This window comes from Haematobia irritans, chromosome 2 (genome assembly GCF_050003625.1).
Source record: "Haematobia irritans isolate KBUSLIRL chromosome 2, ASM5000362v1, whole genome shotgun sequence".
Classification (NCBI taxonomy): domain Eukaryota; kingdom Metazoa; phylum Arthropoda; class Insecta; order Diptera; family Muscidae; genus Haematobia; species Haematobia irritans.
Window position 1 is genome coordinate 16205617 of NC_134398.1, and position 14978 is coordinate 16220594.

At 31.0% G+C, this 14978-nt stretch overlaps 1 protein-coding gene across 1 annotated transcript in view; it reads left to right on the forward strand.

The window, feature by feature from the left end:
* Positions 1-14978, forward strand: part of DIP-theta (Dpr-interacting protein theta) — a 196050-nt gene that overhangs the window by 108795 nt on the left and 72277 nt on the right. The window contains exon 8 of the mRNA XM_075293470.1: positions 9796-9945. Within this exon, the coding sequence (XP_075149585.1) occupies positions 9796-9945 (150 nt within the window). The remainder of the gene's footprint in view (positions 1-9795; positions 9946-14978) is intronic.

The following is a 14978-nucleotide window of genomic DNA, read 5'->3' on the forward strand; positions in this document are numbered from 1 at the left end:
GAAATCTTGATTATCCCACCTGATTGAAGCTTTAGTACAAACTTTTAATGGATTCTTATGATCACATTTGTGGTTAAAGTTGCTTTGAGGGAAAATACATATCAATACAAAGTTATATGCTGACTTCTAAGAGATTCTCTAGCGAGAAAATTCAACTTTGTTAGATTTCACTGTTCTTTTTTCTTTTGGCTCTCTTTGTCGGCGTAAATCACTTGTGGATTTGATGTTCAACCCTCAACGAATTTTATTTATGAACTGACTCAATTGAGTTTGATGGAACTGTAGTATGTTTTTTGTTTATTGTGATCATAGCATATGATTGGAGAATTTGACATTACGATATATTTTTCACGATTTGCCACAACATTATATTACACTGTGAATATTTTCATGAATTCTATTCGACGCTCACAGTTTTCTGGATATTATATAGTTGATATTGAGGAAATTACTTGTGAAGTGGTTCACTGTTGGATTTTATACTGCTATCTTATTTGAAATTGCTCTTGTGGAGTTTAAACTTATATATGAATTAATTTATTTATCTGAAATTAAGTTTAACTTATTCCTATATGCAAATTAACTTTGCGTGTGAAACTTTGATGGGTTTGCTGAATTTTTGATACAAGTTTACTTATACTGTATACTTATACTTTACTGGAAATTTTGTTAATATATTGCTCTCGTGGAGTTAAAAGTTTTTAATAGTACAATTACTCTGTCTTACCTCAATTTAACATTTTTAGAGGTAAATATCAAGTAAATTTCTTGTCGTTTAAATCCTTTTTTGGGTTATAAAACGCGGTTATTTCAAGCTACTGGCACATCTTTGGAATTGAGTCTGCACATTCATATTACATATCGACTTTGAGTCTTGGAACTTTGTTTTTTTTATTTACTGCAAAAATACTGAACCCCAATTACTTGTTTACGATTTGTAATGGCTTCACAAAAGTTCATATTTTTTTCGGACCAAGTCGTCACTTATTGCGCCAACTTCAGTGCTATTGATACTTCTGAGCACAGACTTTCAAGTCTGCAAGTTGATCTTGAAGACTTAGAACGGCGTTGGCAGACTCTCACTCAGGTATACGAGACAGAGATGGTTACTGATAGCGCTAAGGCGGAGAAAGAGTCAATACACGCGAAGTTTAATGAGTCTATAAGGGCTTATAAGAAATGCAAAGCTGATATGCTGGACTTGATTGAAATAGAAAAAAGAGCGATGGAGCGATCTACGCGTCCTCAAGAAATACTTGGGACCACATCGCAGGAGGTGACTGGGTATTCTTTGAAAGTCCCTCCATGCGATACTGAAATGTTTGGTGGTGGATATGACAAATGGCCCAGTTTTCGAGACATGTTCTCAGCCATTTATGTCAATCACCCAAAATTGTCTCCGGCACAAAAGTTATTTCACTTAAGGGCAAAGACTCGTGGGGAGGCTAATCAGATTGTAAAACAATTCGCATTAACTGATGACAACTTTCACTTAGCTTGGGAATCCCTACGTCAACGTTACGAAAATAAGCGCATACTTATTAATCATCAGCTCAGGAAGATATTTGAAACTGAGCGCGTAACTTCGGAAAAAGGAAAAGCTCTACGAAACTTGCAGTACACTATAAACAATTGTCTTTCTATATTGAAAACTTACAATATATCGATCATGTCGTGGGATCCATTCCTAGTTTTCTGGGTTTCATCAAAACTTCCGGATGAAACTTTGACAGCCTGGGAAAATTCGTTAAGCGATCATAAGGAAATGCCATCTTGGGAGCAATTGGACGACTTTATTTCAAAAAGATTAAATATGTTGGAATCTATTTCTGACATGAGGAAGCCTTCAAATAATACAAATGTGACTCAGAAAACTCAGACTTATCACACGAAAACTGATTCCAAAGTCCGATCTTGTAAAGCTTGCAAACTTAATCATTCTTTGAGAGCCTGTCTTAAATTCAAAACTTGGTCTCTTGCACAAAGGCGAAAGTTCGTCAGGGACAACAATGTATGCATAAATTGTTTGTGTTACGGCCACACTGCGCAAAATTGTCAAAGCGAAAATGTTTGTCAGAAATGTCACCAGAAACATCATACACTTTTACATCCAGATTCTGTTCAAGAGCTACAAAGTAGTCCGCCACCTGAAGTCACGACATTTCATACGGAGACTGCATATGATAATCAACCTTCGACATCAGCTGCTGCTTATGGTAATACAGTTTCACATGTGCAATCTAACTTTACTTGTTCTGCAGATTCTACTATTTTGCCAACGGCGTTAATCTATCTAGAACACTTAGGAACTAATTTAACAATACGGGCTTTTATTGATCAAGGATCCCAAGAATCTTTTATTTCAAGCAGACTTGTAAAGCGATACTTAATACCGACCAAGAAGTCATTTACTACCATTTCAGGATTAGGGGGTACTCTTCTTGAGAATTCTTCGAAACTTTGTCATCTGATTTTAAAATCTCGAAAATCTGATTTCAAAATTCGTACAACTGCGTTAGTTATTTCAAATATGAATCACTTAATGCCCTCTTACCCAACCCAGATCTCTAACTGGTCAGATTTGGAAAATATTGACTTAGCTGATCCCTACTTTTACAAACCCGCGCAAATAGACATGTTATTAGGTAGCGACATTCTTCCATTCATCTTGAAATCGGGTGTGCGAAGAAATATATCTGGAAGTCTTCTTGCACAAGAAACTGAATTTGGTTGGATTTTGAGTGGCCCTCCAAAAACTAGATCTACTCAAGTTTTTGCGAATTTTGTGACTTGTACTGATTCACTTAATAATGAAATTAGAAAATTTTGGGAACTCGAAGAAGTTCCAACTTCAAAAAATTTGTCTGAAACTGACATGTGGTGTGAAGATTTTTATCGGAAAACTACTGTTCGCCAATCTGACGGGAGATATCAAGTTAGATTACCCTTTCGTCAGGATCTACCCAAAGACTTAGCTCTAGGACCTTCAAGACGAGCTGCCCTCGGTCAATATCTTCATATGGAAAATAACTTGAAAAAATCGCCTCAACTTGCTGAAGAATACACTGCTGTTTTATCTGAATATTTAACACTTGACCACATGGAGATAACGTCTTCCTCAGAAATCTGTCGTGACTCTGCATATTTTTCCTTTTATCTTCCACATCACGCAGTCGTAAAACCTGAAAGGTCATCTACAAAAGTACGTGTGGTATTTAACGCCTCGAAGAAAACTTCGACGGGAGTCGCATTGAATGATATTCTGCATACTGGACCGATACTACAAAATGAACTGATGAATGTTGTACTACGCTGGCGTTTCTTCCGATACGTGTTTAATGGCGATATTCAAAAAATGTATCGCCAAATTTATGTTCATCAGGATGATAGACAATATCAGCGCATCTTATTCCGGGAAAATTCGACCGAAGAGATCAAAGACTTTTGCTTGAAGACTGTTACTTTTGGAGTAAACTGTGCTCCATACTTGGCTATTCGCACACTTTTACAACTAGCCGAAGAAGGAAAAACTACTCATCCCACAGCTTCACATATTTTACGAAACCAAACATATGTTGACGATATTCTTTCTGGGGGACATTCATTAACTGAGACCAAGGCTTACTTGTTAGAACTTATAGATCTACTTAATTCTGCTGGGTTTCCACTTAAAAAGCTTACGGCTAATCACCCACATATTCTTCGCAATGTGCCCCCGGAAGATCTTCTAAATGAAGATTTCTTGAAACTTGAAGATACCAGCGAAACAAAAACATTAGGCATTCGGTGGAATGCCATGTCAGATTCTTTTTTCTATGTCGTTTCAAATATTGCTCTTCCTACCTCACCGATGACGAAAAGGAAAATATTATCTATTGTGGCAATGATATTCGATCCCGCTGGTTGGTTGGCGCCGATTATAGTTGTAGCAAAGATGCTTTTACAACAACTTTGGCTTGATGGAACTGATTGGGATGAGGAAGTCAAGCCTCACTCTTTTCAAAAATGGAATTCTTTCATTTCCAATTTTTCTGACATTGAGTATATCCGAATACCTCGTTGGATTTATTATGCACCCGACAGGCGTATTCAAATTCACGGATTTTGCGATGCTTCCGAAAAAGCATACTGCGCATGTATATATATCCGCATTATATCACCTGAGAACTGTATAACATCAAACTTACTTGTTTCAAAAACTAAGGTGGCACCTTTGAAAACAGTGAGCTTACCCAGGTTAGAATTGTGCGGCGCGGCACTACTGTCTAGACTTTTGAAATCAGTATCCCAAAATCTGACTTTTCCTGTTACCGGTGTTTATCTTTGGTGCGACTCAACTATTACTTTGGCTTGGTTAGATAAACCCCCTTTCCATTGGAAAACTTTTGTCGCAAATAAGATTTCAGAAATTTTGGATAATGTGGGAAATGTAACTTGGCGATATGTTCCAACTACTGAAAACCCAGCCGATATTGGAACGCGAGGCTGTACTGCGGCAGAACTGAAAAATAATCATCTCTGGTGGCATGGACCAAAGTGGTTGGTACAACACTCAGAATGTTGGCCAAAATCTAAAACATTTCAAGAGCCAGAACTTGAGCGAAAAACTGTTAACTTCCAAATTGAAACACATATGGAAGACGTACTTGAAAGATTCTCTTCCTTCAGCCGAGCTCTACGAGTTGTATGTTTTATGAACAGATTTATAAGGAAATGTCAAAAGCGGAATTCTGACTCATTTGGGGACCAACTTATTACTTCAGCGGAAATTAGAACGGTCAAATTTCAATTAATTAGGCTGGCGCAACTTAAATTTTTTCCGACGGAATATCATGCATTGAAGAACAATCAACCAATATCTTCTAAGAGCAAACTTCTAACTCTGAACCCTTTTTTAGATGAACGAGACTTACTCAGAGTAAATGGTCGTTTAGCGAATTCGGATCTTCCATACAATGAGAAGTATCCGATAATTCTGCCTGAACATTCTCACTTTTTTAAATTGCTTTTAACTTTTACCCACAAAATTCTTTTACATGCCGAACATCAAGGTATGTTACGGGCAATACGAGCTGAATTCTATGTGATACGTTTAAAGAACTCTGTCCGATCTTGTATTCGAAATTGCCGTACTTGCACCATATATAAACAGCGCATTCGAAATCAGATAATGGCTGCATTGCCTGAAGAGCGTTGTACTTTCTCACTGCCCTTTACCAACACGGGTTTGGATTTTGCCGGCCCATTCGATTTGAAAACTTCGAAATTACGAAACGCGAAACTTCATAAAGGTTATGCCGCTGTTTTCATTTGTTTATCAACTCGAGCTGTGCATCTGGAGGCGTGCTCCGAGTTGACTACTGAAGCTTTCTTAGCCACATTTGATAGATTTGTAGGGAGACGTGGTTTACCTAATAAAGTATTCTCTGATAATGGAACCAATTTTGTTGGTGCCAGCAAAGCACTCTCTCGAGAATATCGAAACTTTATACAATCTTCTGAGAAAGGTCTAGTTGACAAATACAATATTCACGGGTTCACTTGGCACTTTATTCCACCACATGCACCACACATGGGTGGACTATGGGAAGCTGCTGTCAAAAGCATGAAATCCCACCTTCGAAAAGCCGCAGGCAATATTAAATTTACTTATGAGGAATTCTCTACTTTACTAGTTCGAATAGAAAGTGTACTGAATTCTAGGCCCTTGTCTCCTATAAGCGAAGACCCTTCGGAAATTACTGCTTTGACACCTGGACATTTTCTTAGAGGTTCCGCATTGATTGCTGCACCAGAACAATGTACTGATAACTTGACTTTAATAAATCGATGGCAAAGATTGAAAACGATACAATTTAATTTCGCAAAGAGATGGAAGAACGAGTACATCTCCAACTTGCAGAAAAGATATAAATGGAAGACAGAACAGCAAAATCTTAAAGAAGACGACTTAGTCATTATTAAAGACGATAACTTGCCGCCGACTGAATGGAGTTTGGGACGTGTTATTAAGGTATTTCGCGGTCCTGACTCAAAGGTCCGCGTTGCTGAGCTTAAGACACAATCTGGTACGCTTTTGCGTCCAATAGTTAAACTGTGTATTCTACCCGTTGCCAACTAAATTTCATAATTTTTATTCTCAAGTTCACAAGTTAATAAATTTACGTTACAGTACCTCATTTAGTCAGCCGAAATGCCGTATCTGCCATAACCGCCACATCTTAAAAGACTGCCCCGAATTTCAACGGATGGACGTTCTTGAACGGAGAAAGCATATGAAAGAACATCGCTTTTGCTTCAAATGTCTCTGCGCTTCCCACACACGCGAATGGTGCAGATCCCGAAAAACTTGCGTGGTATGTAACTATAACCACCACACAATGCTCCATGTCGATGATCATATGAGAAGAAACGGACGACGAGACAATAAACCACATCATGAGAGTGTCAAAAAAAATCATCGAACAGCCACTGCATTAACTCGTACTACTGGCAAACGTTCTCCACCGAAAGTACACGAAAGATTGAGCCAAAGACCAAAGAGGCATATTTTCCTGCCGACTGCGCTAGCTAGAGGTTTGTCACCGAATGGACCCACGAAAGTACGGTTAATGCTAAACTCAGCCGGTTTGCAAACCTTTGTACTTAAGTCATTGGTACAGCGGCTTAATCTACGTACAACCCGAAAGAACCATAGCGAATTTTGTACTTTGAGTTTGCAGTCCTACTATGATCCAGCAGCAAAAATTCAAATAACTGGAATAGTGAAAACCCAATTTAATATGGCACTACCGGAAGCGACATCTGAGAAAAAACTCCAAACGGTTTACAACCATCTGCCTAACTTGGCAGATCCACACTTTTTTAAACCAACTGACATAGAACTTGTAGTTGGAAACGATCAGTTGTCAAAGATCTTGTTGGCTGGCCTCATTCAGACATCGTCCTCAATGCCCATCGCCCAAAGTTCTGTGTTTGGATGGATAATATCTGGAGCCTGTTCTTATTGAATTGCATTGCTGCAAGGGGGGCGGCATGTTGAACTCCGTTCCACAACTGTTTTTAGTTTATTATTAACTTTTTGAAAATTTTGAATAATGTTTGAATATTTGAATTTAACGAAAATAATTGAATTGCCAATACATAATATGAATTATTGTTATCGATACTTGAATTCAACCTTTATGCGATAACCCTAAAGCTTTTACTCAAAATGAATTTAATTGTTGTAAATTCTAAACCATAATGTCTGACTGACACTTCGTTTGATATACAACTTCACTTGTGCTTCGTCATTGCCCTTGGTAAGCTGCCGTCATCCTGAATAAAGCCATACTTTTGAAATCTTAAACTTACACTTTGCCTTTTGCTTTCTTCTCTTTTCGTTACAACAAAAATCTTTACATTTCCGAGAGTTAATCTTTATCTACAGTCCACTAAAGGAAACATCTCACGGATTTGTACACATAGAAAATTATTTCTATAGAAAATTGATGCACCTCTTAGTTGAAGAGGTATATTTTGCAAAATCTAGCAAAACATCAAGAATTCTAACAATCTACCAAACAATAAAAAATCTACCATTTTTGGTAGAATTCTACCAACTGTGGCAATCGTGCCCCTGAGTAGATCTGGCCATATCCGTCTGTCAATGAACTTCAAATTTATAGCCAAATTTGTTTGAGATGAAATATAGAAGGTAACCCTCGAAGTTTGCTGTTGTAATGGATATAAAAATAAAAAAATTGTTGCAATTTTCTTCATCATCCTTGAATCCATCAGTAGTTTTAAGACACAACTCATCAGTAATTTTTTAAGGCATTAACACAAAAGGGTCTTGCTACCCATATGCAGCTTCATTTGTTGTTGTTTTTGTGTTTTTCTTTTTAGGGAAAATGTATAAACTATGCTTGATTACCCTAAATTTAGTTATGACAACTTCATAAATCTCTTTCTCTTTGAGACACGAATGTAATGCCCCATATACTACTGTATGGAGAGATTCATAGTCTATTTGTTTTTGGTGGGCTGTCGTTGTTGCAGATGAATGTCTTGTGTGCTTAGTATTCATTAGGGATGCACGAGATATTGTAGTGAAGCGGAGGTGGGGGGGGGGGATTTGTTTTTTCTCTTCCGGTGAAAAACATATGAGTGAATATGTTTCAGATCCTAAAATATGGATAAACCCACGCGATGCTATTCACCCATTGTATATGGGTGAATGTTTCTCTCCTCTACTCACTACTATGTGATGATGGCATGTGTATAGCTTTCATTGTTTGCTTGTTTGTTTGCGTATACAAATGTATGCATACATGTGGTATAAATGTTAAATTTAATTTACTCTACCATAACCTCCTACTTCATAGTCATCATTGTTGCGAGAGAGAGAGAGGGAGAGTAGGAAATTGTGCGTGAGTGTGTATAGTTGAGTGTTTCACTGGATATTTTCTCCCCAGATATATATCACTTGTCTTGAATACTAAAGACTTTACCATTGCCCAAAATATGGATAAGCTGCTTTCTGTGTGTGTGTATGTGTGGATATAACAAAGAAAGCTACATCTCCAGAATGAAATAGAATTATTTAAGATTTAATTATTTTTAATTTGAACTAAACTTTGTTAGCAGATAATAACTGAAATTAGAAGATTTGTTTGTTTGATAATCAGTAAGGCATCTACCCATGCCTAGGCTCGTGTACACAAATCTCTGTATAAAAATTTCAAATTTTAATCACATCATGACTATAATAGAATGATGAAGCAAAAGATTTATTTTCGTTTTTCAGAAAAATTATCACATATTTTATGTTCATCTTTATTCTAACATAGCTAATTAATGAATGAAGACATCTTTTCATGGCAAAAGAATATCTTGACATGGGATTAGAATATAGACTTTTTGGAATAAATTGAAATAGAGGAGTATTTAACTCTATACAAAAAATGAATTATTTCTACGAAAATAAACAAAGTCAAATATTAAGTTTGACAGGGCTGTAGAAACGGAGGCGAAGCTGGAAAGGGAATCTTAAGATTTTACTGGAGTCGGAGTCGAAGCCAGAATCGTAGAAATTTTGTGTTGTCTAAAAATCAAATTTTACGAAATGTATTTTTTATAGGCTAATTACCCTCTTAAATTTTTTTAATTGTATTTCAAAGCACAAAATGTTTATTTTTGTTAGCTACCAACACCTCGAACTTTCGAAATATATTTATAATAATATCCGCATTAAATATTGGGATACTATATAATGTCTACATCTACAGGTGTCCGTGTACACCTGTTAAAATTCATTTAATTTTTAATAATTTTACAAGTTTAAGTAACTCATTAAAAGTTTGTTGATATACTCTGCGACTGCCTGAACAAACTTTCTTCGAAATGTAATCCCCTTTTTTTTGGTGTACAAGTATTTATGACCCTTGAGGAAGAGCCACTTTAGGTAAAGGATACCCAACACCAACATCACCAGCATTAGCAACAACAACATAAAGTGGCAAGGATTAAATATCATTTACTCGCTTAAACTGTGAAAAAGTAGGAGAGGCAGAGACACGTCAGTGTAAACTCATCATAACATCCACTCAAATGTCGTTAATTTTATTAAACTCCTCAAATTACTGAAATTAAAGAGCAAGTACACAAAACAAAAAAGAAAAATAATCTTAAGTGCAAAGTTTAGTGATATACAAAACGATAACAATTTCCCCCAAATATTCTCCCCAAAATCCCGCTCCATATTCCATGTAAATTTTTTTCATCTATTTTGTTTTTTTTTTTTCGTTGCAGGTGAACGCTTTGTCCCCGAAACATATGAAAGTGGCTATAAAATCACAATGCGTTTGACCATAAATGATGTTGATGCTCAAGATTTTGGATCATATCGTTGCGTTGCCAAAAATTCATTGGGTGATACGGATGGTGCAATCAAACTTTATCGTAAGTATTTAATTGGCCAAAAACCTATGAGGGATTTATTTTTAAATGGATGGTGGCTGGATTAATTAGGATGAAATTATTTTTGCCCTTGAATTAAATTATGCTCATAGTTTTGATAAAACTTTCTATAGAAATAAAATCTTGATAGTTTTCTATATAAATAAAATTTTGAAAAAATTTTCCATAGAAATAAAATTTTGAGAAAATTTTCTATAAAAAATAAAATTTTGAGAAAATTTTCCATAGGAATAAAATTTTTCTTTGGAATTAAAATTTTGACAAAATTTTCTATAGAAATAAAACTTGGACAAAATTTTTTACAGAACTAAAATCTTGACAAAAATTTCTACAGAAATAAAATCTTGACAAAATTTTCTATAGAAATTAAATTTGGACAAAATATTCTATAGAAATAAAATTTGGAAAAAAAATTTCTACAGAAATAACATTTTGACAAAATTTTCTATAGAAATTTAATTTGGACAAAATTTTCTATAGAAATTAAATTTGGACAAAATTTTCTATAGAAATAAAATATGGACAAAATTTTCTATAGAAATAAAATTTGAAAAAACAGAAATTAAAATTTTGACAACATTTTTTATAGAAATATAATTTTTAAAAAATTTTCTATAGGAATAAAATTTTGACAACATTTTCTATAGAAATAAAATTTTGACAAAATTTTCTATGGAAATAGAATTTTGACTGCATTTTGTATAGAAATAAAATTTTGACAAAATTTTCCATAGAAAAAATGTTGAGAAAATTTTCTATAAAAATAAAATTTTGACAAAATTTTCCATAGAAATAAAATGTTGAGAAAATTTTCCATAGGAGTAAAATTTGAAGAAAATTTCTCTTTGGAACTAAAAGTTTGACAAAATTTTCTATAGAAATAAAATTTGGACAAAATTTTCTACAGAGATAAAATCTTGACGAAATTTTCTATAGAAAAAAAATTTGACAAAAATTTTTATAGAAGTAAACTTTGGACAAAATTTTGTACAGAAATAAAACTTGGACAAGATTTTCTATAAAAATTAAATATGGACAAAATTTTCTATAGAAATAAAATTTGACAAAATTTTCTATAGAAATAAACTTTGGACAAAATTTTCTATAGAAATAAAATTTTGACAAAATTTTCTACAGAATTAAAATTTTGACAAAATTTTCTATAGAAATAAAATTTTGACAAAATTTTCTATAGAAATAAAATTTTGACAAAATTTTCTATAGAAATAAAATATGGACAAAATTTTCCATAGAAATAAAATTTTGAAAAAATGTTCTATAGAAATAAAATATGAACAAAATTTTCTATATAAATAAAATTTTGAAAAAATTTTCTACAGAATTAAAATTTTGACAATTTTTTTTATAGAAATAAAATTTTTAAAAAATTTTCTATAGGAATAAAATTTTGACAACATTTTCTATAGAAATAAAATTTTGAGAAAATTTTCCACAGAAAAAAGAATGTTGGGAAAATTTTCTAGAGAAATAAAATTTTGGGAAAATTTTCCATAGGAGTAAAATTTGAAGAAAATTTTTCTTTGGAACTAAAAATTTGACAAAATTTTCTATAGAAATAAAACATGGACAAAATTTTCTACAGAGATAAAATCTTGACAAAATTTTCTATGGAAATAAAATTTGGACAAAATTTTCTATAGAAATAAAATCTTGACAAAATTTTCTATGGAAATAAAATTTTGACGGCATTTTCTATATAAACAAAATTTTGAGAAAGAAATAAAATTTTGACAAAATTTTCCATATAAATAAAATGTTGAGAACATTTTCTATAGAAATAAAATATTGAGAAAATTTTCCATAGGAGTAAAATTTTTAGAAAATTTTTCTTTGGAACTAAAAGTTTGACAAAATATTCTATATAAATAAAATTTGGACAAAATTTTCTACAGAGATAAAATCTTGACAAAATTTTCTAAAGAAATTAAATTTGGACAAAATTTTCTATAGAAATAAAATTTGGACAAAATTTTCTATAGAAATAAAATTTTGAAAAAAATTTGTATAGAAATAAAACTTGGACAAAATTTTCTACAGAAATAAAATCTTGACAAAATTTTCTATAGAAATTATATTTGGACACAATTTTCTATAGAAATAAAATTTGACAAAATTTTCTATAGAAATAAACTTTGGACAAAATTTTCTATGGAAATAAAATTGTAACAAAATTTTCATAAAATTTTCTACTAAAAAAAAATTATGCAAAATTAGTTTTTTTTATTTGGTAGTTTGTCGGTAATATTTTCTTAAAATTTTGGTTGAACGTGGTTGGGAGTCATTTGGTAATATTACACAAAATTAAGACTCCTCATGATTGACAACAGCTAGGTTAGACAGTCCTATATTTTAGTCTTACTTAGATTACTCAGTCCATTGTGATACCAAAATGGACTTCCCTCTTATCAATTAGTGCTACCCCATTATCACTAACAAGAGACCTTCTTTTTATAGTCCAGACCGAATGGTGTTTCAAATTATCATCAAACCACTTTGCAGAAGCTCTGATACACTCACAGATGTAATCAGCATTACAAAGAAAGCATAAACCACCGCTGAAAACTTTTTAATCTTCTGCCGAAACTGGAATTGAACCCATGACTGTGGCTCCCCTGAATTCACCTAGAAATCAAACGTCGTTATTTACTTATCCCAAATACACTCAAAAGTATATTGTGTTATTGATACGTATTGCAACCACCCCAGGTTGCTAAATTTTCTAAAATGCTCTGACAGATTTATTCCAGTGATGGTAAATTTTGTTACTTACAAACTCACATTTTTATCTTCGGCATTCAAAAATAAAGTGATTCGTGAGAAAAAGGAAAAGCGATAGTTAGATTAGACAAAATATTGTATAGAAATACCATTTCAACAAAATTTTCTATAGACATAAAATTTTGACAAACTTTTCTATAGAAATAAAAATTGAACAAATTTTTCTATGGAAAAAAATTTTGACAAAATATTCTATAGAAATAAGTTTTTGACAAATTTTTCTATATAAATAAAATTTGAACAAATTTTCTACAGGAATAAAATATGCAAAATTTTTTATAGAAATAAAATTTTGACAAAATTTTCTATAGAAATATAATTTTGACAAATTTTTCTATAAAAATAAAATTTTGACAAATTTTGCTATAGAAATAAAATTTTGACACATTTTTCTCTAGAAATAAAATTTTGACAACATTTTGTATATGGAAATAAATTTTTGACAAATTTTTCTATAGAAATAAAATTTTGTCAACATTTTGTATATGGAAATAAATTTTTGACAAATTTTTCTATAGAAATAAAATTTTGACAAAATTTTCTGTAGAAATAACATTTCAACAAAATTTTCTATTGAAACAAAATATAATGTTGTCAAAATTTTCTACAGAAATAAAATTTTGACAAATTTTTCTATAGAAATAAAATGTTGACAAAATTTTCTATTGAAACAAAATATAATGTTGTCAACATTTTCTACAGAAATAAAATTTTGACAAATTTTTCTACAGAAATAAAATTTTGACAAATTTTTCTATAGAAATAAAATTTCGACAAAATTTTCTATACAAATAAAATTTTGACAAATTGTTCTATAGAAATAAAATTTTGAAAAAATTTTCTATGGAAATAAAATTTTGACAATATTTCCTATAGAAATAAAATTTTGACAAAATTTTCTATAAAAATAAAATTTTGACAAATTTTTCTATAGAAATAAAATTTTGACAAATTTTTCTATAGAAATTAAATTTTGACAAATTTTTCTATAGAAATAAAATTTTGACAAATTTTTCTATAGAAATAAAATTTTGACAAATTTTTCTATATAATTAAAATTTTGACAAATTTTTCTATAGAAATAAAATTTTGTCAAAATTTTCTATAGAAATAAAATTTTGACAAAATTTTCAGTAGAGATACAATTTTGACAAAATTTCCTGTAGAAATAAAATTTTGACAACATTTTTTATTGATATAAAATATAATACTGTCAAAATTTTCTATAGAAATAAAATTTTGCAAATTTTTCTATAGAAATAAAACTTTGAAAAAATTTTCTGTAGATATACAATTTTGACAAATTTTTCTATAGAAATAAAATTTTGACAATTTTTTCTATAGAAATAAAATTTGGACAAAATTTTCTGTAAAAATAAAATTTTGACAAAATTTTCTATTGAAATAAAATATATTGGCAAAATTTTCTATAGAAATAAAATTTTGACAAATTTTTCTATAGAAATAAAATTTTGACAAATTTTTTTAAAGAAATAAAATTTTGTCAAAATTTTCTATAGAAATAAAATTTTGACAAATTTTTCTATAGAAATAACATTTTGACAAAACTGTCTATTGAAATAAAATATAATGTTGACAAAATTTTCTATAGACATCACTGACAAATTTTTTCCAGTGATGGTTAATTTTGTTACTTACAAGCTCACATTTTTATCTTCGGTATTCAATAATAAAGTGATTCGTGATGAAATTGAAAAGCGATAGTAAGATTGGACAAAATATTTTATCAAAATACAATTCCGACAAAATTTGCTATAGAAATGAAAATTTTACAAAAATTTTTTAGATTTAAAATTTTGACAAATTTTACTATAGAAGTAAAATTTGAAAAAATTTTTTATAGAAATCATATGCAAATTTTTTTATAGAAATAAAATTTTGGCAAAATTTTCTATAGAAATATAATTTTGACAAATTTTTCTATAGAAATACAATTTTGACAAATTTTTCTATAGAAATAAAAGTTTGTCAAAATTTTCTATAGGAATAAAATTTTGACAAAATTTTCGGTAGAGATACAATTTTGACAAAATTTTTTGTAGAAATAAAATTTTGACAAAATTTTCTATTGAAATAAAATACAATATTGTCAAAATTTTCTATAGAAATAAAATTTTGACAAATTTTTCTATAGAAATAAAATTTTGTCAAAGTTTTCTATAGATATAAATTTTTGACAAAATTTTCAATAGAGA